General features: G+C 38.2%; 2 protein-coding genes across 11 annotated transcripts in view; one reads left to right on the top strand and one right to left on the bottom strand.

The window, feature by feature from the left end:
* slc8a1a (solute carrier family 8 member 1a) overlaps positions 1 to 19898 on the top strand; it is a 29482-nt gene extending 9584 nt beyond the window's left edge. For 2 of the 10 annotated variants that reach the window (XM_057362065.1, XM_057362064.1), the window contains exons 3-11: positions 9130 to 9236; positions 10740 to 10760; positions 11416 to 11433; positions 11568 to 11582; positions 13472 to 13540; positions 14614 to 14741; positions 15832 to 15931; positions 17559 to 17831; positions 17951 to 19898. In XM_057362065.1, the coding sequence (XP_057218048.1) occupies positions 9130 to 9236; positions 10740 to 10760; positions 11416 to 11433; positions 11568 to 11582; positions 13472 to 13540; positions 14614 to 14741; positions 15832 to 15931; positions 17559 to 17831; positions 17951 to 18327 (1108 nt within the window). In that variant the 3' untranslated portion in view covers positions 18328 to 19898. Of the gene's footprint in view, positions 1 to 9129; positions 9237 to 9863; positions 9968 to 10739; positions 10761 to 11415; positions 11434 to 11567; positions 11583 to 13471; positions 13541 to 14613; positions 14742 to 15831; positions 15932 to 17558; positions 17832 to 17950 lie in introns of all 10 variants that reach the window. The other 8 variants (XM_057362067.1, XM_057362066.1, XM_057362069.1 and 5 more) reach the window with 8 other exon arrangements.
* A 788-nt stretch (positions 19899 to 20686) lies between these two features.
* Positions 20687 to 26780, bottom strand: tmem178a (transmembrane protein 178a). Its single transcript, XM_057362798.1, has 4 exons — positions 25895 to 26780; positions 24111 to 24224; positions 22470 to 22607; positions 20687 to 22149 (listed from the first exon to the last, which is right to left on the bottom strand). The coding sequence occupies exons 1-4, from the start codon at positions 26304 to 26306 to the stop codon at positions 21908 to 21910; spliced, it is 906 nt and encodes a 301-aa protein (XP_057218781.1). The 5' UTR covers positions 26307 to 26780; the 3' UTR covers positions 20687 to 21907.

Below are 26780 nucleotides of genomic sequence, written 5' to 3'. Positions count from 1 at the left end.
CTTATGGAGAAACAGTCAAGCTTATGGAGAAGACCCATTTTAAGACACCAGACTGATTATAATGTTCTTTTTAAGGGAGGACTTTTTATAAAATTAATCAGCAGTTGGCTCACGAGAAAGCCAACCAACATCAGAATAACCGTCAGTGTCCCTTAAAGGCAAGTTTGTTCTTTATGAATCTTGCTCAATGTCTAAGCATTACATCCACCTGTTTAGTTCAGTTTATTCATTCATGATGAAAAATCTTCATGCACATTGAGTGATGGTGATTTTGAACGGGCACATAAAAGTGTGTCTGGTTACAAAGTATTGTTAAAGTTGCAAAAAAAATCTAATTCAGTAGAATTCTTTTAAATGGCCGATGATGACATCTAGAAACGTAGGCGGGGCTGGGGTGGGGTCACCAGGGCATTAGCCAGTATAAATGTCTGTCACTCTTCCCCTTCATGTAAGATAACAGATAGAGTGCTTATAATTAGAACAGTGGAAAATCTCTGCAGAATTTCTCCCCGAGCGGCGAAAAATGTAAACAGTGCACATTCATTCAGCGATGTTGTTCTGGGTCTGAGAATGTTTTTCTGCTGGTTCATTTATCATTTGTCAGACCTGCTCTCGCTTCTGGAAATATTACATGAAAGTTCCACACATTCTTTTAGCACTCTTTCACCTCTTTCTCACTCACTTTCCCTTCATTCGTTTTCTCTCTTACTGTAAGGTTCTCCTCTATTTTCCTCTTCGGTTGTATTTTCCATGACTTCAGCCTCACAGCAACACAAGGGCAGGCAGGAATATGAGAAATGTCCTCCTGCAAACTATGGAAAAATGGATCTCAGTGATGGATAACCATGTTTTCTTGCGTGTTTAACTTTGCAGAGGGGAACTGGATGGAAGTAAACGTTTGTGGAGAGAGAGAAGAACTTTATTACAGTAACACAGAGACAAGGATTTGCTCTTGCATAGAGCTACAATGCATCCTCCTAGTGTTGCTAACTGCTGTTTGTTTTTAATGTTAAGTATTTCTACAGTTGTAGTGTCCTTGGCAACACTGTACCATTTTAAATGTTGTGCATTTAGTAAGTGCACTTCATGTAATAGCTCACCCTTGTTCCATTCCGTTCTAACACTTGAAAACCATCCTGCAAGGCATTAGCTTATTAGGGCAATAACTTGACCGCAGCCTAACACGGTGCACATACCGTCACCGTCCGCTCATCAGTTCAGTGTCTGACAGATTGTGTTTTCATGCTCATTCTCAGAGGCCGTCAGGCTTCCTGCCCGATATTCTTTAAATGCATTACTCTGAGGGGTGGAGGTGGGGAAGAAGTGTGCCTTAATTATCATCTCTTATTGCCGTCACTGTCGCCATCATCGTCACAGGCCTTTCCAGTTTGTCGTGGAGGAGCGTAGATTGCATTTAAGTAGTTCAAAATAATACCCTCTCAAGTGTGTCCAGGAATAGGCCTTGTTTTCTGAAGTGCTGTTATTTCCGTTGCGCTTCCTCTCCTGATCTGCGCCGGGCCTGTTTTGTCCATGGTTATCATCGTCTGTGCAGTCAGAATTCTAGAGGGAAATGGAGTTTTCCAACCCAATCCTCATTTTAACGGAACAAGCTGCTTACATCAGTTTGGGAAGTACAGTTTTCTGCTGCTCCAAATTTATCGTGTCGTTTTGTAAAATTAAGTCGCATGAGTGGGAAAACACTGAAGTGTATATTGTATTTTCACAAAATATCTGCATAGACCACTTTGCAAGATGTAAACACTAGTCCAGAAGTACTTCCGGTTTCCGTTTTTATTTATTTATTATTAGTATTTTTTTTAATCTTACATATATACAGATTTTTTTAAATATTTTAAATCAGTTATAAATATTCTGTTGGTTGTATGTTGTTTAAGATTTGTGTAGTGTTAAAAACTGATACAAGAAGTTCTTTTGGACCAGCGTTGTTTACATCATTTGAAAAGGTCTGTAATATGCTGGCTTTGTAAAATTAAGCAACGTTTAGTTAAAAATTAAGCAATTTTAGGTTAAATGAGGGTTCCTTTTTAATAAAAATTATTCAAAAAGGCAATCTTTTTTTAGTCAATAGGCCTATATAACCATAAAGCTGAAAGTGTTTGAGATATCCAACTGTAGTGCACACTGTAAAAGAAATACATTTCTATTTGTCCCCTGGAACAGTTGAGAGAAGTGTCATAATGTCTTCGCGGCTTTCCCCCCCAAAATAACAGTAATCATATTTGTGAACTGTCATTAGATGGCACAGCAGTTTCCTTTAGGCCAAAAAATAAATTACTTCTGTCTAAATCCAATGACTGAATGTTGTCCAGCTGTGATGTATCTGACAGGAGCATTATAATGCTCTAAGTAGTTGAGGAGTTTTTCCTGTATTTTCGCCTGGGAATGACAACATCCTATCAGAAGCTGTGACTGGACGGAGATGGAACTATATTTAGCTTTGCTTAAATATACTGCACAGCTTGGATTAAAGGAGCTGTTCACATTAAAGGAGTAGTTCACCTTCAAAATGAAAATTCTGTCATCATTTAAATGCCCTCTTGTCATTTCAAACCTGTATGACTTTCTTTCTTCTGCAGAATACAAAAGAAAATATTTTGAAAAATGTTGGTAACAGAACAGCACGGCCCTATTCTATTGTAACTAATGCAAGTGAATGAGGGGCTGTTAACAACATTCTTCAAAATATCTTATTTTGTGTTTTGCAGAAGAAAGAAAGTCATAAAGGTTTGAAATGACAAGAGGGTGAGTAAATGATGACAGAATTTTCATTTTGAAGGTGAACTACTCCTTTAATTGGAATATTGTGTCACCATTACAATGTTCTTCCATGTATGACTTTATTTGAAACTACGTTATAACTCGCTTTAATGCTAAAAGGGATAGTTAACCTAAAAATGTTAATTCCTTCCGAAATTCCAAATCAGTATTTCTTTCTTCTCCAGAACACAAAAGAAGATATTTTGAAGAATGCTGATAATAAAACAACATTGGACCCCCATTGACTTCCATTGTATGGACACAAACCACTAAGAGACTTGTAAATATGGGTTCCACAGAAGAAAGAGTCATAAATATGAGGGTAAAAGTTCTTTGATCAATGTGTTTTTTAAAACACATTGGTCCCTTTTAATAAAGCACCCCAAAATGTCAGATGGAAAGAATGTGCAGGATTTATTAAGAGTTAAAGTGGGTCAAAACGCCATCAAAATGAATCCACCTCATTGGATATTTTAGAAAAATGAAAGTCGGAAGGATTTGGAACAACATGAGGGTGAGCTAATGTTGACTTATGAATATGGCTATTCATAAGCTTTCCTCATACCATCTGTTTCCTTAAAAGTTTGACAATGTATGCTTCATTAAAGTCTTTGTATACCCTGTATCTTGGCAAAACGCTCTGGTTTAGTTCCTTTGTCAGTCCTGGGATTTGTTAGTCAGAAATAACAATATTTTGCTTTTCTTAAGCCATTGAAAGTACAGATTAGGGTGAAGAGCACACAAAAAGAAGAGGATTAGGAATGTAACCTGGTTTTGAAATAAGCCATCTGTCCTCTTAGCTTGGGAATTTGTGTTGCTGACGAATATCTGACTGATTACAAAATAAGTAATCGCTGTCTTTACAGGTCAGAGATTTCATACTGGTTAAATAATTCAGATCAAGTCTAGTTTAAAAACTCCCCACAGGTTGAATTAGGAAATAAGGTCATCACATTCAGAACCTTTCCTGAATCCTCTATGTAACGAACAATTTTAGGATTAGCACAACATCGCTGATTTGTGGTGTAACATATTCAGTACACCAGACTATACAGATTGTAAAACGTCCAGACATTGTGTACCTACATTGCAACCTTTTATTCAATAAATCATGCAAGTCGCTTCTTAATTTGGGTTTTAGTTAATGAGAGAGAAATGGTCTGAGAAGGATGAAAAGACTGCATTCATTTCGAAACTTTTCTCATTTTGAATAGCCTTCTGCTTGTTTCTAATGTTTGTTTAGTTTTTTATGATAGTTGTAAATAGTGAGAGAAAACCAGTGATACTTGTTGTATGAGTTATTTGATTCCTGAAATGTTGAAGTAAATCAAACTGCTTTTATGAAAGACTCGTATATGCTGTTCATCCAAAGAATTTCTCTTGTCCGAGTGGCTTGTGCAGGTGCGCGGCTCATCAAAACTGTGGCCAGTTTTCACACTTTGATGATTTGTCTCCATCAGTTGTTTACAGCTGTCATTGTCCTCAAGCATGAGCTGAAGTTCTTTCCGAAGCATAGACATTTCACATCTGCCACTGTATAAACCTGCTCAAATCAGCCTTTTCTGCAGAAAGATGAGATTTAAAATAATTAGATAAACATATATGCAAATAAATGTGAAAAAGCTGAGTGCATACAGCAAGAGTGTTGAGTGTAAAGGATTGGTGTGCGCTTTTTTTGTGATGCGTCTCAACCAAGCAGAAAAATAAAAAATGATGGAGTCTGGGACGAAAGCGACACAAAGCCTAAACCTGAATGCCATTAACCACATCAGGGAGGAAATTCAGTCTTTTAGCCAAGAAATCACCCTTGCCCCTTGTGTCTAAATGAGAGCATATCCATGTTCTAGCATCTAGTTGAAAGCCTTCCCAGATGGGTGAAAGCTAGGAAGGACCAGCTCTCTATTTATTAAGTCTCTCAATGTTATAGACATGCATTGCAGTATTCTCTGTCAGATTCTCTTCTGGGATTTTGGTCCTACTTGGGCCTACAGCAATTCTCAGGGCAAATATTTCTGTTGCCTGAGGAAACTGACCCAAACTCAGCTGCTCTCATGGCTCTTAAATCTGTGTCTGCGTACGCCCCAGGAGGCAGAACAGACAGCCGACGTCAGGTCAGAAGAAAATGATCTATGTCTTTGATGACAAACAGGGCAGTAAATTAAATAAAACAGACATTTGAGGTCATGTTTTGAACGCTAGTGGATAAGTTGTGTGTGGTCCCACCTGAATACAAGGATTTTGATTTTAAGATTTCTTTCTTGTAGTATATTGGAGCAGGTAGATTATACTTCTCTTAGGGATGTGGTAATAGATAGAGTAGAGCGGAGAGGTTGAGATCGTATTCTACATAACACATTATTCAAGTTTATTTTATTTTTTACATAGTGCTTCGTTAATGTACATTTTAATTAATAAATATTACAACTATTATTCTAATATAAACATTTAAAAATTTAAATTTAAAAATCTCATTCTGGTGGGGAGGCAATGGGGAGCCTGTGACTCTTTGGGGGTGGCCGCGGCCCCCCTGGTCCCCCATGGGGGCGCCACTGACTGAGTGCATGGTCAAAAAGTGGTTCAAAAAGCTACACTTTTTTAACTGTTTGAATTTTGGCTGTCAAATGATTAATGGCGGTTCATCGCATCCAAGATAAAAGTTTGTGTTTCCATAATATATGTCTGTGTACTGTGCATGTTAATTTTGCATTTATAAACACATACACATACATGTATACATATTTAGGAAACATTTATTTAATGTATTTTATTTATATTTACCAGTAATTAAAATTATACATACATGTTTTCTTTTTTTATATGCATGTATGTGTATGTTTTTATAAATAAAAAATTAAAATGCACAGTACACAAACATATATTATGTAAACACAAACCTAGTTTGAATTCCATTGCATTTGCCATTTATTTAGAAAAAAATATTTTTAGTAGTGAACAACACCTGTGCTGTGGGGATCAATGTGAACTTCATACATTGATCAAATCAGCATCATTTGTTTGTAGATGGCACTTGATTTGTTGTTTTAGCTTTTTATGTATAGGCTAATGCAGTGAAATTAATTCATGTGAAGGAGTAGTTCACCCGGACATAATCATTCTCTCATTCTCTCATTTCCTCAACCTTTTCATCCCAGATGTGACTTACTTTCTTTAGTTAAACAAAAACATTTTTATTCAGTTAAACGTTTTTATATTCAAATTCCTTCTTGTTATTTTCTATCATGTGTCTTGTGACAAAACATGCATATGACAACTCACGATACATGTGAGAACCAATGAGATTTGAAGTCACCATATTTGATTCTCTTGCTGGATCTGTTTGTTTCAGTTTTAATAAATAAGCTCAAAACCTTATTGGTTTCTCTCACAAACCGATCATATTGCTTCCGAAGGCATTTGTAATCATTACTTTAATGATGGCTGGGTGTGCTTTAGTTGTGTTCAACTAAGGAAAGAAGCCATAGTGGGATGGCACGAGGGTGAGTAAATTATGAATTTGATCTTTCTTCACGCTTGTATAATCCTGTCTATCAGATCCTTGCTTATAAAACACCTGATCATTTCCTACTCAGTGCTCTGAATGAATGCTGATCGAATGCTGATCAGATGCTGTTCTTTTGTAATCATGTACAGGAGAGATAAAAATCAGAGATAGAGATGGAAAGAAAGTAAATATGGGTAGAAAGAAAAATGGAAACCATCTCATTACGGCTCTTGGAAGTAAAGTTACAGTCTGTTCCTGGATTGCCACTGGTCACTATGGTAACAATACATAGCGGGGACTGACTCTAGGTCTCATATCAGAACTGGCTTTACAGATCTGGTCAATAGGCTCTGTAAACCATTGGACCTCTTAGCGTGGCTTCAGCCAGGGACTCACGGCGTTTGGAAAAAACAGATAATGAATATTCCAGCTCACATTTAACATCAGCCAAATGCTTTCTGCTTTGAAAAGCACTGGTGCTGATTAGCTTTTTGAGTCAGGAAAGCTTCATGTTTATGATAGGATAGGATTATGAACAGGATTAAAAACTGTCAATCACCAGCAAGTTAAAGAAAAAGCCATTGAAACTGGTTGTGGTTGATCATTTACTGTAGGACAGAATTTAGTACCAAAGATACTGTACAAATTATAACTAACTTTTCAACTTATTGTCAACTACCGGTCAGTATTAGGAGACTATATCTAGTCTAGTCTGCTGTCACAACATCTGATTTTCACTACTCGGTACAAAACGCTAGTATCGGGATATCTGTTGGAATATGTCTTATTTGCAAACTCCTCAGACTGCAGTGCAAAATGCCGGGGATGGCAGCCATGACCTTGTCTCATGGGGAAGTGTAAAATATTTAATGTTAATCTAGAACAATCCAGAGAGCATTAAAGTATTCAGTTTTATGAGAGGTTATTGTTTTGCCAGCCAAAATGCCAAACAAGTCATCACAGAACAACAAAGTCAAACGTATGTATTGTTTGTCTGTCTGTCTCTTCATCTTTGTCTGTTTTTGTACTGCACAGTACATCTCTGTCTGTCTCTCGTGGTGCTACCATATAACATAAATCACTGAATTTAACTCAAACTCATGTCGCTGGCTGTGCTGAAATCAAGCTGATATATATATGTGCTGCAGGTTTGTTGTGCCCTTGCCAACAAATTAAAACAGCTCAACTGACGGTTTTAAGCTAGAAAGCTTTGCTTCCTTTACTTTCATTTTTGTTATTTACAGACAAAACACAGACTGAGCCCCATTCATGTCTTCTGTACAATCTGTTATTGTTTACTGTCAATGACAGAAGTGGAAACGGCCATAAAAGTATAAATAGTGTGTAAGGAATCCACTGTTCTTCACATTAGTTTACCTTCCATATTTGGTAAGCATTGCAGATGAAGCGCTTCTGGATATCCTCAAACATGGGCTGGTGTCCTGTGGATTGGCCCATAAAATGAATTGATAGACACTTACGCTATCTTCTATAGTGGTTGAGCGAACAAAAGAGAGAAGGGGTGAGAATGAAAGCATAAGAGATTCAGTACATTATATAAACAGAGCGTCCGGCTGCGTGGCACAAGCTTCCCTGTTAAATAAGATGAGACGCAAAACAGTACAGCATGTTTTTGGTGTCAGGCTTTTTTACGTGCCCTGCAACTGTGAGTGTGCGGAGAGCTCGCACGGTTACATAAATCTATAGTTTGTGCACAGAGAGATGCTGTGTGGTCTTCCATCCGCAGGCCTCCGTCTCTGTTCGTCCTTGTTGTGCTTGTCGCAGTGTATCAGTCTGTGGATTGTTGAGTCATTACAGATTGTCACAGACATACAGGTGGACAGACATCTTACAAGAGGACTAAAGAACAACTGCAATCTCTTGGAATTACAAGTATGCCTTATAAAACTCAATGACGTTTCATAGACTGGTTGTATGTTTTGAGTGTAGGCATACCGTGCGTTTTATATTTTAAGGAATGTGTTTTAGATTTGTGTCAGTGATGTTTTAAATGACACACCCTGCAATGTTCTCTGTTGTGCGCAAACATAGCAAGAGCTGGCTGAATATCTTCTGTTGTGATCTTAAAGGTTTTTATAACATGAGTTGGTAGTAAATTGGAAGTAAGATTACATGGATATGGGTTTGCCACGTTATCCCATTCGACAGTCACAAATTTGCTTATTTGACCTAGAGATTACATTTTATAAATCACAATGTCAACATTTGTCAAATGAGGTTTCAGCAAATGTCATAGATGTTTCTGTAAAAGGTTGTTGTAACACACAGTCATCGTTCATATTTCTTTTCATTTGCTTTTATTTTTTGAGCAGTTCAGTCATGACATCAGTTTGTAGACTAACCTGGAAGACAAATTCTGCGTGGGTTCCCTCAGGAATTTCGAGTGAATTTTTATGATAGCAATTTTCCATTAATGGGAAAATAATATTAACATCTGCGATTAACATTATGTGAAGAGACTTCACTTTTTTCATGTGTATGTTTTTCATCCTCATTTACACACAGTGATACCTCAGACAATTTGTAACAATAGTACAATTTGTCAAGCATGTAAATATCCTTGGTGGACAGTAGTTTTAGTCACTATGACAAATCTTTTTCGCGTTTGCATTTTTAAGGCACAAAAATGTTAACAATATTTTCAAAAACACTTCTAAAATCTCCTGAGGCTTAGAAAGGTTAATTCCTCTCTAGGTTTTTGACAGCTCAGTTTGTACTGCATCATGATGTGCCACTCTCTTCAGCTGTCTCTTCCTTGAGCTTTTCTCACATCTGCAATCTTGTGCTGTTTTTCTCTTTCTCTCTCTCTCTTTCTGTTTCTCTTTCAGCAAAACTATTCCGATCAATATTATCGATGACGAGGAGTATGAAAAGAATAAGAACTTCTTCCTGGAGGTTGGAGAGCCACAGTTGGTGGAAATGAGTGAGAGAAAAGGTGGGAAGTTTCTCCCTCGGTCCCACGTCCATAAATCGGCTCCGGTGTGCTGACATCTTCTGGGCTGAACTGGAAGTGTTACAATGCAAAGCCAGCCGAGATATGAGTTGCTAGTGTTAGTTGTAGGCATTTTGTCAGAGTAGTTGATCATAATCCACCCACCTCTGTAGTCCTGTTACAAATATAATTTTTCCTAATCGACCAAGGAAATAAAAAAGTGGGGGACCTAGAATACTCCATGAGATTATGGAATAAAATTGATAAACAACTGTAAAACTGTTAGGGGCATCAGGCATGTGGCCAAGTGATCTCTCATGCCTAGTTAAAAGGATAGTTCACTCAAGAATAAAAATTCTATCATCAATTATTCAACATTTTGTCATTCAAAAGCTGACTTTTTATATATGAGATGTTTTGAGAAATGTCTCTGTGGTTTTGGGTGCATACATTGGAAGTCAATGGGGTCCAGTTTAAAAAATATATTCCTTTAGTGTCTTGCAGAAGAAAGGTTTGAAATGACAAGCGGGTGATTAAATGATGACAGAATTTTCATTTTTGGGTGAACTATCCATTTAATACCCATGCACAGTTCATACCTTCAAATGTGATTTTATGTTCCCCCAACAGGAAGACTGTAAAGGTTAAAATACATGACCATGAGGAGTATGACAAGCATGCAAACTTCTTCATAGAGCTGCAGGAACCAGAATGGAGGAGGAGAGGATGGACAGGTGAAAGATGGCAAAAAATGAACAAAGCCTTTTTTCTCTGTAGCTGCCCTTTATTCTGGCTTTTTTTCCCCTTTTCTCCTCTCCTCCTTCAAAGCTGATTCTCCACTTTTGTTCTACTGTTGCATTAAAAGTGTCGTCCTCCTGCTCAATTTCAGTGGATTTAGCCCTCATATTCCCTCCTGGCCAAAGAGCTCGTTCAAACAACAGGAGTAATTGGCCCTGACTCGAGCTTTCAATATGTGAAATCTAGCTGGGACTAAAGCTTCCTTATGGCCAGGATGAGATAATGACATGTGAAACCGTAATGAGGAGAAGATATATGAATTTACTGCAATATTCCAGATCCTGTGAGCTTTTAAAGTCCCAATGTAGAGATAAGAGATTCCTCTCTAAGCTCTTAGCTTTATAACATGATCTCACCTTTTGGGCCAAATCATTAATAGCATACCGTCAACAACAATGTGACCGATATGATGACTTGTACTAGAACAAAAATAAGATTTAGATTTTTCATTTCACGGTTAAATGTATAGATTAGTTTAATTGTGATCTATATATTATAATTATAATTATAATTAAAGTTTCCATTCTATTCGTGTTAGTCCAGTATAAAACTTACACTTATGTTTGCATCCAGCATTTTTTAATAAATCAACCGTACAGCATCTGTTACTATGTTTATTAGTGCATTTATATTCATTTAGCTTTTTCTTTATCTCCATTTTTCTTCCATTTTCTTGTTTGTTTCGTCTCTTTCGTCTGTCTGCGTCAGCTGTCTTGCTGCGTGAGTGTGGTAAGCTGTTTGATTTGATTTGCTTTTTCCTGTCACTATAATACTGTTCATCTCATCTAATTTGACCATGCAAATTTGTATATGTTATATATAATCCAAAAAGCCTTTGAACTCTTAAACACACCTGAAAATGTGAGAGTGTAATTATTTTAAATTAAATAATTTATTTTACATTATTATTAAATTATTATTTATGTATTATTTAAATGGTCAACGCAAGTAAAACAAAAATAGTACAAGCACTTTTGAAAAACAGCTTTTATCAAAAAAAAAAATTTTTTTTTCAGATGTTAGTGGAACATGTAGTGTAATGAACTACAATTGTGGTTACACCTGTGTTAACTCCTTAAAATAACCTTGTGATCAGATGGTTAAAAAACAAAAGATAAAGTGACATCAGTTCTACAAAATCTTATGTTTGCAGACGTCACTTGATTTGTCACGTTTTGTTATGTCATGCAATAAACTCATACATTTTTAAGTGGGGCTTAAGTCAATTATTTAAGGCCATTGTATAAACAAATACAGTATAATTGTTTTAATTCATGCATTTATGTAGTCCAATCCAACATTGTTTCTTGTCATTTCATATGGTTCCCGAATAAATCACAGAGTTAACAAATAGGAAGTTAATTTGAACTTTTTATGATTTTAGGTGGTTTCGTGAAGACAGGTATGGTAATATTTCACTAGTACCGCAATGCTTACTGTACCTAACTCAGTTGCTGTCACTAATGCTAACCTGCTTTGCTAACTGAGCAAAAGATTTTTCTGTTGTTTATCTTGTGATAATCTTTTCTTTGATAGATAAACAGCTTTTTGGTAAGAGATGAAATTTTACTTTTCTCTGTCCTGAAAACTGTAAATATAACATCTGGTGTGTTTGATAACCGGTTTGGAGCATTTGTTTGTCACACTTAAGTAGACACTTAGTGTGCTTTATAAGTCTTTGTTTACTCAATTATGACCTGAAACAAAAGTTGCTAATTTGCTGCAAAGTGTCACTGTGTGAGAAAAACTACACATTAAATTTGATCTAAACTAACTGTATTGAATTACATTGTCTTGTGTTAGGCATTATGAGTTCACCTATTTTCAGGTTGTGCACACAGCACTAGATTCGCACACTAACGCATGAGCTGTCAGTCACTCTGAACTTGCTGATTGTTTACTTCTAAAACGCCACCAGCCATGACAAAAGCCTGACATTGTGAAAATACGGCACAACCCAATGTCGAACTTTGAACCTCAATTGTATTATTCCTGAGGCCAAACAGGCTGATTACTAACTGAGAATGCATTGTTAGCCTTTCTTATGCTGATGTGTTGGAGTATTCGTAAACGCCCTGTCGTACTCACTTAACTGTGATGGCATGCACAATGACTCTTTAAATACTCTTTTTCACTTTCAACAATAGCTGCTCTGTTCAGGGAGTGTCTGTTGGTGCAAAATGAAAATGTCATCGCTGAGAGAACAGCGCTAGCTAAAATTAGCATATGACAGTGAAAAGAATCGGATGAATGTCAATGATGATAGGGGTGTGATTGCACACACGGCCTTCTAAACAAAAGTTTAGGAGGAGTGTTTTTCTTTTCTAATTCTGGCAATCACGACACACCCTTACTCCTTTAAGACGGTCCATTTGACCAACCATTCCTGTTCAAAATGTTTCTTTTATGCATCAAGGGTGATGTGTGTAATTGTTCATTTATTAAAATACTTCATCACGGTTTAAAGTGTCACGAAACCTCCACTTTCAGCTACATTCTACCTCACTGTTGTTTTTGAAAAATGCAATTAAAAGAGTGCAATTGTGAGAAGAAGAGCCGTTAATAACCGGCGAAGGTTCCGGCATGGGAGACGGGCGCTCCAATTACAAGGCGCTGTCATAAATAATTAGGAGAAATGTCTTCTCATTGGTCAAGTAAACACAGTCTCATGAATAATAATGAGACACCGACGCGTCATTGATGTACTATAGTACTTTGACGTTGGCCAGATGAGGATTTACCCGGAAGGCAAAAATAGCGCAAAAAAGCTATAAATTAACTAGTTTTCTCTACTGTAATAACTTACAGTTGCTAACATTGTTTTCTATGATGTGCAACACAACCAACTTTGTTTACATCTAAATAAATGTTGTTTAGTGTTTCGTGGCTCTTTAGTGAACACAAAATTGTATAGTAAATATCCATTTACTGTATAGGATACTATTCCTGAAAGTGTAAATACTGCGGTTGTGTGCCGCTTTCAGCATTGGTCTGATCATTTTAGTGATTCAGTGTTGAATCAATCAATACCTGGTTGTCCTAGCAATGGAACCAGTGCCATAAGCTACCTGTTTGTCCTAACAATAGAAGTTGTCAATCTTATTGTAAATTCACTAGTGGCACAAAAATTGCACACTTAACCTTTAACCATCATAAATCAAGTAGTCCAGGATGGAGTAGAAACAGAAATAACAATTACGTTCCAGATAGAAAGATTTTTGGATAGATTATATAGACGGGGGGATATACAGTGCTGTCTGCATTGTCGTTATACAGTATAATGTAGGCTTATATCAAGGAAACCTTACATGTGCTGTTCTCGAGTGATATAAGACATTTTCACAATTTGCTTTAAGCTTTGCTCCATCATAGATTAAGCTCAATGAAGTCTGTAAGCGTCTTTGCTAACACTGTTCAGTGAATGTGTTTGGGCTCATCAGGCAGGAATGTGTACCGGAAAGTGCAGGGTAGAGACAAACCCATCCCCTCCACCATTATCAGCATCGCAGGTATCTGTCTGCCCTCCTGTTCATCCCTTTGTCTTTTCATTAATAACATTGTTTGTTTATCATACATGTTAATGTGTGATCTTATAAAGATGTGTATAATTGAGCCAATTCACCCAATATCCTGTTTTTATGAAGTTATTGTGTGAAAATGGTTGTTATAGATTATGGGAGGTTATTAAATGTGTAATTACCTCATTAGTGTAACGCACAAGTAAGAAGTGCAATTATGATGCTGCTTTTCAGGTCTGAAAATGTTAAATACAAGCACAAGTGTTTTTTAATGATGGCCATGTTTGTATACTGTATGTCTTACTGTGTTATAGCTTCGAGAAAAAAATCTGAATTTAATTGTACCCTTATGTTGTGTCAGCCCTATATTATTATTATTTATTCCCATGAAACGCAACAAAGATTTTCACACTCCCAGAATCACGAAGGGAAATTATGAGAATGATCATTTTTTTGTTTATTTTAATCTTGTGACATCTCAAATTTAAATATTTCAGAAATATACAAGATGTTCAGAAAACTTGAAAGCTTGAATGCAGGCATCATAGCGAGAATTGGGGCTCTCAAATGTTCTCCCTACTTTTAGCATAGCTTTAGTGTAGCTTTAGACCGGTGTTAATTTATTTTACCCTGAAATACAAAACCCAGTTTTTAAAAACTACACAGAGTAAAAGCTTGATAACTTTATTATATGTCTGGGACCCTTGCTAATTGTGCTTGCAGATTACAAGCACTAAAGATGAAAGATTTGATCATTTTCAAAACATTTTCAAGTGCCACACCCCAGTCAGCCTGTTAAACATGTTCAGCTGGTCCAGACCGACAGCATTTCTTTCCCACGCTTCATACAGTAGCATAGCTTACTTTGTGAACATGTTACGGCGTCACTTGAAATTATGTAATCATGCAAGCTTTTGTCTTTCTTCATTGTTAAATGCGTGTTTTAGTCATAGTGTGCACATGAGTAAGTTTTATGACTTCTAAATACTCATTTAATACTCATTTCTTCCCCTCCCAACAAATTTCTGTGCACTTTCTCTGTCTTCATACTGTACGTATCTCAGAGGACGGGGAGGACGAGACCCTGACTGTAAAAGAAAAGGATGAGAGACGTATCGCTGAGATGGGTCGCCCAACGCTGGGCGACAATGTGAAACTTGAAATAATCATTGAGGAGTCCTATGAGTTTAAGGTACAATACACCTTCCGCTCCATTGCCATTTAATCATGTTCACGCTCCATCCAGACACGTTTTCTCAAAGTTCCAGCAGTGACATTTTAAACATCAGTGGGGGCACTTAAAGGTGAATTAGAGAAGGGCAGAGCATCTGGACATGAGAGATGGTATCCTGGCCTGCTGAAGTAGTCCCAGCTGGAGACTATTCAACCTTTTAATAGCTCCTCAGATGCAGCAGACGCACGACCAGATATTATCGAGACCTTTCAGGGTGCCTGTGCATATTAACAGAGCTCCACATCCAACTCTTTCCATCTACTGTAAATCATTTCACAAATTCTCATTTTTTTGGCTCCTGTGTCTCAGAGTTTATTGGTTTTCCCATCAGATTAATTTGCTTTGACTTGAAGCCAAATGACTTTCTTGTATACTGAAGGTATGATTACATTGCACAGAATCATGAGCGGCCTGTAATGAATCAAGCGTGGCGCATTCTGTGATCCACATGTTATGTTCTGCTGATGAGTACAGTCATTAAAATGAAATGAGAGCGCTACCCTAACAAATCAGTTTTGCTGCACTGTAACGGATAAAATGTTGGATTCAGGCCGCCCAGATGTTTCAGAGATTCCTCCTCAGCTCTACTAAAAGATGATCTGAGAAATCTGTTGAATTATTGATCAGAAAGAAGGAAAATTTGTCATTTAAATGCTGTATTTTCTTTTACTTTCGTTGATATCTCATAGGGATGATTCACCAAGAAATTGCAAAGCAGTTTGACCTACTTTTGGTGGAACGAAAACGAATACGATAGATGCTCTGCTCTTTCGTAGCAGGAAAGTCAATGGGGACAACGCAAAAGCGCTATTAAAGCAACTGTGCTTTATTCGAAGTCATTGATAGCTTTGTGCAAAGAATAGATCGAATTTTGTTATTCCTTGAAATTACATTTTCTAAGTCAGTGACACCATTACATTGATTTCCACGTGGTTCACAATCAAAAAGTCGAACAGGTTTGGATTGACATGATGGAAACGATGACAGAAATGACGCATTTGACAAATTTATCCTCACTTTGGCCTTATGTTCTTAACCCCACTCACAGAGTACAGTTGACAAACTCATAAAGAAAACCAACTTGGCCCTTCTGGTTGGAACCAACAGTTGGAGAGACCAGTTTGTAGAAGCCATCACTGTCAGCTCAGGTAGGTCCCTCACTATAATGACAAACACACATCTCTAAACTCACTACACAACAAACAAAGACTTGAGAGTTTTCTCTCTAATTGATGCTCAGTCACAGCGCTAATGCTCTTCCTTATCTTTAATTATAGCACTACTATTGCAATTATATGTTGAATGTACAATAAAAGTGTTTAATCAACAAAGACGCCACTCAAGAATGTTAGATATGACAGTGACAGGGAGACGAAATCATTCGAATTTGCTTTGCGAGACTGAGGAGCCCTAGCTAATATGGAGTCTTAGAAGCATTACAGAGACAATTCTGATGTCTCTAGATTGATCTTGAAGATTTGAGTTTGTTGCAAATGAGTACTGTTCTTGTCATGATGTAATTTTCCTCTTGTAGCACATTATGTAGTTCATGCACTCTAAGTCGCTTTGAATGAAAGCGTCTGCTCAATGCGTAAATGTAATCTAACACCGTGTCTACACCGGACGTGGCGCGACAAGAGACAATAGAACGCATTAGAACCCATTATAATTTTACATTTTGTCCACACTGGATGCGGTGCAACACGACAATCCCATTAGAACAAGCACCGTGACGTGTCGCGTCGCGCCGATAGTATCCGGTGTAAGAGAAAACGCATACACTGAATACAAATTTACAGATTAAATGCACTGTAAATCACTTTGGATAGAAAACATCTGGCAAATGCATAAATAATTTTTGTTTGATTGTAATCCCTCCCGTTTTACCATCTGTCATATAGAATCAGCTACACTCCAATCAATATTTGAATAGATGTCATGTCAGCCTTATATTTTTCACGGTTTATTATGAAATATGTCCTGTTACATAATGCAGTCCAGTGTTATATGAATTATGTAATTGTGTGCACCTTCTTTATGTGCATTGCAATTATTTTGTTACGTTTACATTCAGAAACACTGCAAAACGCATCAGAGCAGAAAGAAACTTGTTTCAGGATTTTACAGGATATTACAGGATTCTCCCATAAGGCAGGTTTACCTCAAGGGTGACCAAACACAAGTCTCTCTTCCGATGTCTTGTTTTCTCTCTTTTTACCCACATTATGTCACTGTTGTAGCACAGCATATTTTTTAACATTTATCAGAAATGTGTGGACGCAGAGCACAGAGACTCCATTTCTTGTCTGACACACGTACACGTGGACGCCTACACAAACTCTCACACAGACAGGCTTGACTGATCCGACAGATCTTGTTAGTTCAAGCTGAGAGAGAGAGCGAGAGAGAGAGAGAGAGAGAGAGAGAGAGATGATAATCGGAATTCCTGGGGAATGTTTATAACAATTAGACATTAGGGGGCTTATTGACGGCTGTCTCCCTCTGCAGTGCCACATTTAGATACCAAATGACTGTATTTTCTTATTTCAATTCTGTAATTTCTCAATAATTCTATATGATATTTAAACATTTAACAGTAAACAGAAAGGACCATTCTGTGTTTGGATATTAAAGCATTTAGATTTTTAGTCTACCTTCAAAATAGTAGTTTGCTACATAATGCCAGTAAAAGCACGGCTGTTAAAAGGCAGGATATGTAAATTGGCAAGAGGGTTGTGTGTACCGAAAGTCTCTTTTCCTTTTTCTCATCTTAAGGTAATGATGATGTCGATGAGTGTGGTGAAGAAAAGATGCCGTCTTGCTTTGACTATGTCATGCACTTCCTGACTGTGTTCTGGAAGATTCTGTTTGCTTTTGTGCCCCCAACTGATTACTGGAATGGTTGGGCGTGTTTTATTGTGTCCATCATCATGATTGGCGTCCTCACTGCTTTCATTGGAGATCTGGCGTCACATTTCGGCTGCACAATTGGCCTGAAAGACTCTGTCACAGCAGTCGTGTTCGTGGCCCTGGGAACCTCCGTGCCAGGTATAGTAGATTTACAGTTAAGACCAAACAAGTTTGAGGATACATGTTATTATTTTGAGAATTTGAAAGACAATATGATACTTTTTTTCGTAAAAGAATTTCTCTCTTTTTTATTTCAGACACTTTTGCCAGTAAGGTGGCAGCCACCCAGGATCAATACGCAGATGCTTCCATCGGCAATGTGACGGGCAGCAACGCCGTGAACGTGTTCTTGGGCATTGGAGTGGCTTGGTCTATCGCTGCTATCTTTCACCAATCGCAGGGCCAGTATTTCCATGTGGAACCCGGCACGCTAGCTTTCTCCGTCACCCTTTTCACCATCTTTGCCTTCGTCTGTATCGCCGTCCTCATGTACCGCCGCAGGCCGGAGATCGGTGGGGAACTGGGCGGACCGCAGACTCCGAAAATCCTCACCACCACTTTGTTTTTTAGTCTCTGGCTGATGTACATCGTTTTGTCCTCCATGGAGGCCTATTGCATCATCCAGGGTTTCTAAATCAACCAGGAGATGACGTCATAAACGAGAAGCAGATTTTAAAATGGTTGAAAAGCTGGACAAAAATTGTGAAAAGGATTTAAAAGAGAAGATGAAAGCAGCTGTAGGAGATCGCAGATGTGTTTTTCTGCGTTGTTGTGTTTTTCCACTGTTAGTTTGATCTGTGTGAAAACACATGCCCATAGAAATTAGATCTCTTTAATATCATAACTGTTTAGGGAATGAGAGTAAATGGAGACTTTGATGCATCAGTCGTTGGCCTACAAAACTGAATGACCACCAGTACCCTTTTGTCAAGTTATTCTTATGGATTTTCTGGTCAGAGAAGGCTTTAAACATCACTTTCACACTCACTCTTGTTTATATTTGAAACATACTGAAGAAACGAAAGAATTTGTGGTGAAAAATATTTTCTGTGATGAAGACAGAGGGATCCCAGTTTTTTATGTACAAACGGGTGTTTTTACATATGAATATTGTCAAGAGACTTATTTTTCATGGTTTAAAACAAAAGTGTGGATTTGATTAGTATTATAAGCTTTATTGAACTTTAAAGATCTTTAAATATGATAGTGTTTGTGATTTACACATTTCAGTATGTTGATATGTTTTCAGGCAGTCTAAGAACAAGTTCTACATCCATCAGGCAAAAGACTTCCTATTAGGAGCCAGGACAATCAAAAACTGTTGGACAATCTGAGGATATTAAATACATTAAATGTATTATATGTGTTGTGTGAATGTCATAATCTGTGTGTTAGATTTATTCTAGATGTCTCCAGTCAATGAGGCACTCTGCAGGTACTGGCAGATTTCAGTTTTTTGAAAAAAAACTTCTATGTGAAATTGTTAGGTCATAGTTTAAAAATATGAATCTGTCATTATCTTCATTCTGGACAATCAAAGACTGATATTTTGAACTGGGAATTTTTTTGGTGGGTGGGTGGATTTATACCACCACATCTCCCTTCATGACAACACAGACACAAAGACACAGTGAAAAAAATAACCATGACGCCAGAAGACTGTTCTTGTTGTATATAATGCACAGTGTTATGAACATATTCAAATAGAGCAAGAATATACAGGAGATTTGCCTTCTGTATTTTACCCACCCGAGGACACAAGAACATACAGGTAAATTTTCCTGTAAATTTTCTTATGATTTGTTTTTTTGGACATGCCATCTTATAAAGCATCAGGATTACACCACCTTTCTCCATAGTCATGTCTTAGGATATATTAAATTTGACACAAAAGCTCTGTTCTAATGGCTTTTCAAACAGCTCTTTGATTTGTTTCCCTGATGCACACACTTGTTGACATCCTATAGCATCATTTACTTTTTTCAAGCAGTTTTCCCTCCCTTCTGGGAGTGACCTGTAGATTTAATTTTACTTCATGTCGTCTGTATAAGAAAATGATTATCTTTCTGTTTGGAACATGTTGGTTGTCTTTTACATTTCTCTTTTGTGTGGCACACTCAACAGAAGGATAAAGCACAATATGTTACTGCCGTGTGTGACCCTCCCTTCCCTAACACAACAAAATAAAAGTTTAGGACTTCGAATGAGAAATACTTTACACTTTCATCAGTCTCACTTAAGACAAAATGTTTTTCAATGTTGGTATGTGGTAATGTGGCGCCTCCTAGTGTCAACATAATGGAAACACCAGGTTTTGTATGTGCCTATTTATTTTCCAAAATTCCCTTATGAGTTTGCTTTGTGCAACTTTCTACCGGGTTGATTTTGCACGATATAATATGATGTTAAATATGCAAATATCTTAAAGGAACAATTCACCCCAAAATTCTGTCATTATTTACTCACCCTTGAGTTGTTCCAAATCTGTTTTTTTCTGATTAACACAGAGGAAGATATTTGGAAGAATGCTTGTAACCAAACAGTACTTGGCCACCATTGACTGACTACCATAGTAGGAAAATTGCAGTGATAGTCAAAAGTGCCCCAGAACGGTTTGCTTTCCTACATTCTTCAAAATATCTTCATCAACAGAACAAAGAGATTTATAAAGCAGTTTTTCCTACAAGCAGTCTTCCATCAGAACAAAGAAATTTATACAGATTTAGAACAACTTGAGGGTGAGTAAACGATGACAGAATTTTCATTTTTGGGTGAACTGTCCCTTTAAGGGATCAATAGTCATTAAGTTATCTATGATCAAATCACAGTTCATCCTACAGTGTATTTATAAACTGCCTGAAATTTCAGAGTATGGTCAATAGCTATGCGACGAGACACAGCAGTAAACTTGCTTAATATATAGTACCTCAAATGGGCCACCATAAGGCATGTCTGACAGACAGTAACAAACAAAATACTGACATTCAAATGAATCACTTATTTCTTCATACATCTTTATTTCATCCTTGTAATGTTTTATTTACGATACACTTTCAGGAACACAACAGAGGTTTTGAGGCAAACAGTACTGATTTAGGGATATGATACTGTTTTGGCTCAGTTTGGAAAACAATATCCAGCAGTTCGTCTAAGTAAGTTCTCTTGTCAATTTAATATTAGTTCATCTTTTCCAAAAGGGACCGTTGAGGCGAGTGGAGGCCTGCGGAAGAGGACTTGAATTTATTTTCAACAATTATGTCGTGAGAGACCTTTCATGAGTGAGGTGGGTTTATTGGAGAGCGTTCACTCCAAGCATGCTGTCATATTACGATTGCACTGCCAGCGACAGCCCTGATCGTGTTTTGAATCTTCAGAGGCATGCCATCCAATCACAAATTTGCATATCCAGGTCCTAGATCTCAGACTCCTCGTGTCTCTTTGATTTTTCAATCTTGATGAATACTGGACACCAGCTGTTACCCAAATGTGATATGTATATGCAGTCATGCATTTATACATTTGTTTGATGTGTAGACATTATAGACATGAAACATTCTGTTTGGCCCTGATCAGAGCTTTCTGATGTTTTCCTTTGAATGATCAGTTTACAGGCAACAGTTCATCATTTAATATCATTCAACCAAAATGTAAGGCTAAACTGGGGACATCCACTTAATAATACTGAGAATGATCAGAGCAAACACTTGAAATTGAAATGGTTTGCGTAAAAAATTGTGGCTCAGATCCTTAGTGTGTATATATGCACCTGATCCAAAGAATGATTGTATCACGACATAACAACCAACAAAAATACACATACCCATATCAAATCAAAGATTTTGTTCTGTATAGTCACACGTGTACTGCATATATGTGTGTGTGTGTGTGTGTGTGCGTGCGTGCGTGCGTGCGTGTGTGTGTGTTTGATTTGTAGGCGTGTGATGTTCCTGCGCGTAAAAGACACACACACACACACACACACACGCACACACACACACACACACACACACACAGCAAACTAACTCCTCATCATCCTCATCAACATATTTCATAAAACCTCAACAAAGGTATCAGAAATCTACAAGACATTTGACGCTGCTCTGTAGCGTGAAGTGCCCATAAAACACTCCTCAAAGAAAAGTGTACTTAAATCCATTTACTAAAGCGCCAAGTGCTGATTTATGTTATGAGTCCTCCGGGCCACGAGGGGGCGCTCATACAGACGATTCTCTGGCCGTTTTGGACCGGAGGGTCTTCGTGCGGCTCAGAAAGGGATAGGTTGTGCAGATACAACCAGATGCCACTGTTAGGCCCAGACTGACCCATGCACAGAAAATGGACCACCCGTAACCGTGATCCACATCGCTGGGCAAACCATAGATGAAAGGAGGGTTCCTGGATAGGTCGTATGAGACACTGGCGGCGTAGGTGCACAGTGAGATCGTGCAAAAGATTCCTGGGGAGAGAAGTTTTGAGATATGAATTCAAAATAAATCTCATTTCCAATAAGGAGTAATGTGGAAAATTTAGAACGTAATAATAATAAGAAATGTAACAATGCCAGGACACATGAAACAATATACTAAAACACGTACCTATAAATAGTAAATTCATAAAAACTGAAAATAATTTTTGAGAGGACTCTTTATTTTTTCTCTGGTTTTACTGCATGTATATATATGAAATATACATAAACATTTATTGTATATGGTTTTACAGTCATTGTCATCAATAAGAAGAGTGAAATAAGAGGGCGATTTCAGGAAAACTGTGTACCTGCCATAAGGAACAGGAGCCCGGAGACATGCTGGGTGAGACTCTCTTCCCAGAAAAATCCCACGGCGGCCACAATGCTACCACACAGCATCACGGCAGCAGCCATGCCCAAGAACCCTGCCGTGATGCGCCGCAGATCTGAGAACCCGGAGAAAGACACACTTGTTTCCATGACTACCGCCCACTTAGTCAACAACTCACACCACACAGCTACGGGTAACACCTCAGCTTCAAGAACTTTTCCTAAGCTGTGTTGAATAACTGCTTGGAGGCTGCTTTAAACAGGTTATGGCTCTGCAAAGTCCTGGAGATACAAACAACTGTTGATAACGGATAGCGATTTATTAAATTTAATTCATGGGTGTATTGCATTATGGATTTCGGTTGGGGCATATGCATGGAGGAAGAAACACCTAATCAGGAGGCATTTTAATGAGGGTTTTAATGAAGACTTGCAGGCTCCCTCAAGACTAATAAGATTCATACCAACAGAAAATGACATTTGACCAACTGTGTGTACACAGAACAGTACTGCGGGGCACATAATCACATCAAGGAGATGCGCGAAAAGGTTACGATTACATATTTATGACAGGACTTGTAATAACTGCATTAGCACAAAGCACGTCAGTTGTTTTTTCATCGTGGAATGGACAACAACATAACACTCAAATGATCTTAAAGGAACAGTTCACACAAATACAAAAATTTGGTCATCACTTATTCATTATTTCAATCAGAATCTGTATGATTTTTTTCTGTGGAATATTACAAAAGAAGATATTTCAAGAAATGTCTCTGTGGTTTTTAAAATGGAAGTCAATGGGGACCAACGTTGTTTGGTTACCAACATTCCTCAACATATCTTCTTTTGTGTTCTGCAGAAGAAAGGAAGTCGTACACCCTATGGAATGACATGAGAGTGAGTAAATGATGAAAGAATTTTCATTTTTCAGCGAACTGTCCCTTTAAGCAGATTGAAATTGAGCGAATGGCGTTGTCGGAGTATTTTACTGGATGGAAATTTGGATACATCTGTGCCAGATGTGTCATCTATATAAATGTTTTCTGAGACTGTAAAGTCAACTTTGAACCTCACCAGAATCTCACATTTTATTTTAATGATAATAATGATGTTAACAAAACATTTTGTAAATCATGAGAATAAATGTGGGATTCCTGAGGCAGCAATAGTGTAAAAATGCATAAAAAGGAATTACATTTATACTTTTTATGTCAATTTTGACCAAATTCAGAACCCTAATCTATAGTTATATACAGTATATGTCATGTATAGTATATAAAAATAGGTATATACAAATATTTTCTCAAATAAAACCGTGACCAAATTTCTGATTTCATAATGGATATCATTAATTTCTAAAGAATCTTAATAGAATCACATCATGGTCACGGCAAACATTCACACCCCCATTAATAATAACACATGCAGGCAGCATTGTCTTTGGAACTAAAGAGAAATGTGAATCTTTCCCATCAGCCATCTGTACCTACAAAGAACAGCACAGTTTTCTCTATGCAAAGCAAACTTTGCTCCAGCTTGCACGCACTGCTTAATATTCAAGGCATAAGGCATATAAGGAGCTGTACAAGATGTTGTGGAACCTTTGGGAGACTTACGTAAGAGGTGCCACTCGTCCTGCTGGATGGTCCTTGTCAGGTTGAGAGGGATGTTCCTGAGTCGGATGGGTTGGGAGAAATGATACTTGACAGACGTGCATCGCTCTGCAATACCTGCACATGGATGACAGAATCATTTAACACGTCTGCCCAAAGGATTCTGTCTTTAGCTGTAACATGCACATTTGCTTTTCATAAATGCACTTTCATTTGTCTTCCTTTGCATCTTTTATGTGTCTGCACTTCAGTTATTTACATGGCCTTCTCTCCGTTACCCTGTTTGTTTGTTTGTTTGTTTGTTTCAGGACACTCCAGCACCGGGCCGAGTACATGTAAAGAGCCAACTACTGCTGGAGCTCCAGCCTCCCCGACAGAGTGACCTTCTGGTATTATTTCCGCCTGGGTTCTCACCACACCACACAGATTTGGCTGGTGTTGTGAGCTAATTCTGAGAGTTTGGGACTGCAGTGAAAATGCAGCAAGCAATACATAAAAACACAAAGCACGTCCATAAAGTGTGTGAGTATATAAAGTGTCAGCTGTGGCACCTCAGTCACTCTGAAAAATGTAATTTCCAAAGAAAATTCTGCACAGGAATGTGTGGGTGAAATTGGAATGTAAATCAACAAACTACATGCCAACACGACAGCTAGAAAAATAGCTAGCTGTCTCCTTCAGAAATAATGACTTCGATGGATACGTTTTCTCAGAGAGATGCACGTTATTGAACACTAAATATACCCTTTGACCAGTTTTTGTGTGTGTGATTGATGAATGAGGATAATTTGTAAAGATTTTAAAAATGATTTTGTATAGAGTTCTGAGTCACAAACAGCTATTTTACCCAATTTATTTAGAGTTAGCTCTGAATTAAAAGAAAAATCTTTACACAGTGACTCAAATGCTCACAGACAAAATGCCCGTTAGTTTATAAAAATTGTCATAATACTAAATATTTATTTTATTGTAAAGAAATACTTATCAGTATACTTCAATGAGTATGTACTGCAGTTTTCTAATAAACCACAAATGATGAACCAAAATAAAATGAATTTCAGTCTCTTCCATGGCACACTCATCTGAACTGATTTCATATCTGATAATAAGAAGGTCTTTAGAGTACCTCTGTTCTTTGATGGGCTCATTCAGAGACTCACTGTAATAGATTGTGTCAGATATCAAAGGCAGGGAACCGAAGGTCAAGTGATCTGTGTGACTTTGGGCTTGATTTAAATGCAAGGTGGCACGAGCTTCCGCTTTTAATCCTGACGCGATCAGATCTCAGTAATCTGTATTGACTGGGAATCATCACTCATTTCCTTTGTCTTTTTTCACCTTGAGACTTTCATGTCGGGCAGAGGAAACTTTTGTCTTCGTTGGGAAATTAAGTTGTGAAATGTTTCTATCAAAATAGATTCGCAGAAAGTGCTTTAGCAGTCAAATAAACAGGTCAAGAAAGAAAGAAAAATATGGCAAGCACTGGTGTCAGCAAAAAGCCCATTAACCTTAAGTTCGGATAAGCGTCAGTACAAAAAGGATGAAATCGATATTTCTTCCAGGAAACGAGACTGCATAAGCTAAATATTCACCAGCACTCACCTACTGTATGTTTTTGACGCAATACACCATGCAGACCATCATAATCCCCCACAAACCCAAAGCCAGCCCACTTACAGTATGGGTACGGCAGATCTGTCAAGCAGCCAAAACTAAACAAACAAACAAACGTTTGCTGCTTCGTGGTTCTTTGGTGTTGAAATAATCTTTGCTCCCTCACATCTTACCCTTCAAAATGAGTTTGTCAATATCCCTGTCCATTCCCTGGAAGTAGCATTTCTTCCAGAGTCCAGAGTAGGTGGAGAAAAGCGGGCGCCCGCACTCCGTCTCCAGGATGCCCATTCCCAAAATCGCCCTCCAGTTCTCCAACAGTTCCTCCTCCCGGCTCCCTACATGAATGGGCTTCATAAGAGCCATGTTGCGCTTTGAATTCCCGCTGTCCACCAAAGGCAGGTGATAGATGGGCATCTCTCTGTTCTTCTGGTCGTTGGACTCCGACCCGTACCGGTCGCAGTTCTCCTTGTGTCTCCTGGTGTCGGTCCCGTACCAGTGGTCGGTGAAAATCGCCGTGACCAGCAGCATGAGCGCGAGCAGGCTCATGGACAAGCTGATCGCCGTTACGAGAGCCCTTCTCTCCATGTTTCCAACATCCGCGCAAAACCAGCAGCTCAACTCACTCAGCACCAGTCATCACCGGCAGAATACTTTTCCATGCCTTCCTTACTTCTTTTCCCGGGACAACGCGCGGGTTTAAATAAGTCATTTATCCACAGCGGAACCAGGGAATACAGGTGGATCCGCGGAGTTCTCCTGTGTGCGGTACTACGGGCATCTATAGCCTACGATGGGCGTGCGTGTTTACCTGCACCGGGTTCAGCGTTTGTCTATCTTCCTCTCGCCGCAATAGCCGCTCTGATGCTTTCCCTTTCCCTATTTGACCAAGAATGATCCACTAAAACGAGATTTTACCGTGCAACTGAAGGCGCGTGTGGGAATGTCAAGGTTGCCGCTCGCTCTCTGTGCCAACAATAGCGAAGGGTGTGTCAAGGAGACAGGCGAGGCGCGCGACTGAAATGTTGTGATGATGATGATGGTCGTGATTATGATGATGAT

Source organism: Triplophysa rosa, linkage group LG20, assembly GCF_024868665.1.
Source record: "Triplophysa rosa linkage group LG20, Trosa_1v2, whole genome shotgun sequence".
Lineage (NCBI taxonomy): Eukaryota > Metazoa > Chordata > Actinopteri > Cypriniformes > Nemacheilidae > Triplophysa > Triplophysa rosa.
Note: the sequence above shows the minus strand (reverse complement) of the source record. Positions and strands in the feature narration are given on the sequence as shown.

Excerpts from the sequence above, each read along its gene's own strand:
- tmem178a (XM_057362798.1), bottom strand. The coding sequence starts at position 26,306 with ATGGAGAGAAGGGCTCTCGTAACGGCGATCAGCTTGTCCATGAGCCTG. Across the intron at positions 24,225-25,894 it reads TGACAAACTCATTTTGAAGG|GTATTGCAGAGCGATGCACG; the intron begins GTAAGATGTGAG and ends ATCCATGTGCAG. Across the intron at positions 22,150-22,469 it reads GCTCCTGTTCCTTATGGCAG|GAATCTTTTGCACGATCTCA; the intron begins GTACACAGTTTT and ends TTCTCTCCCCAG.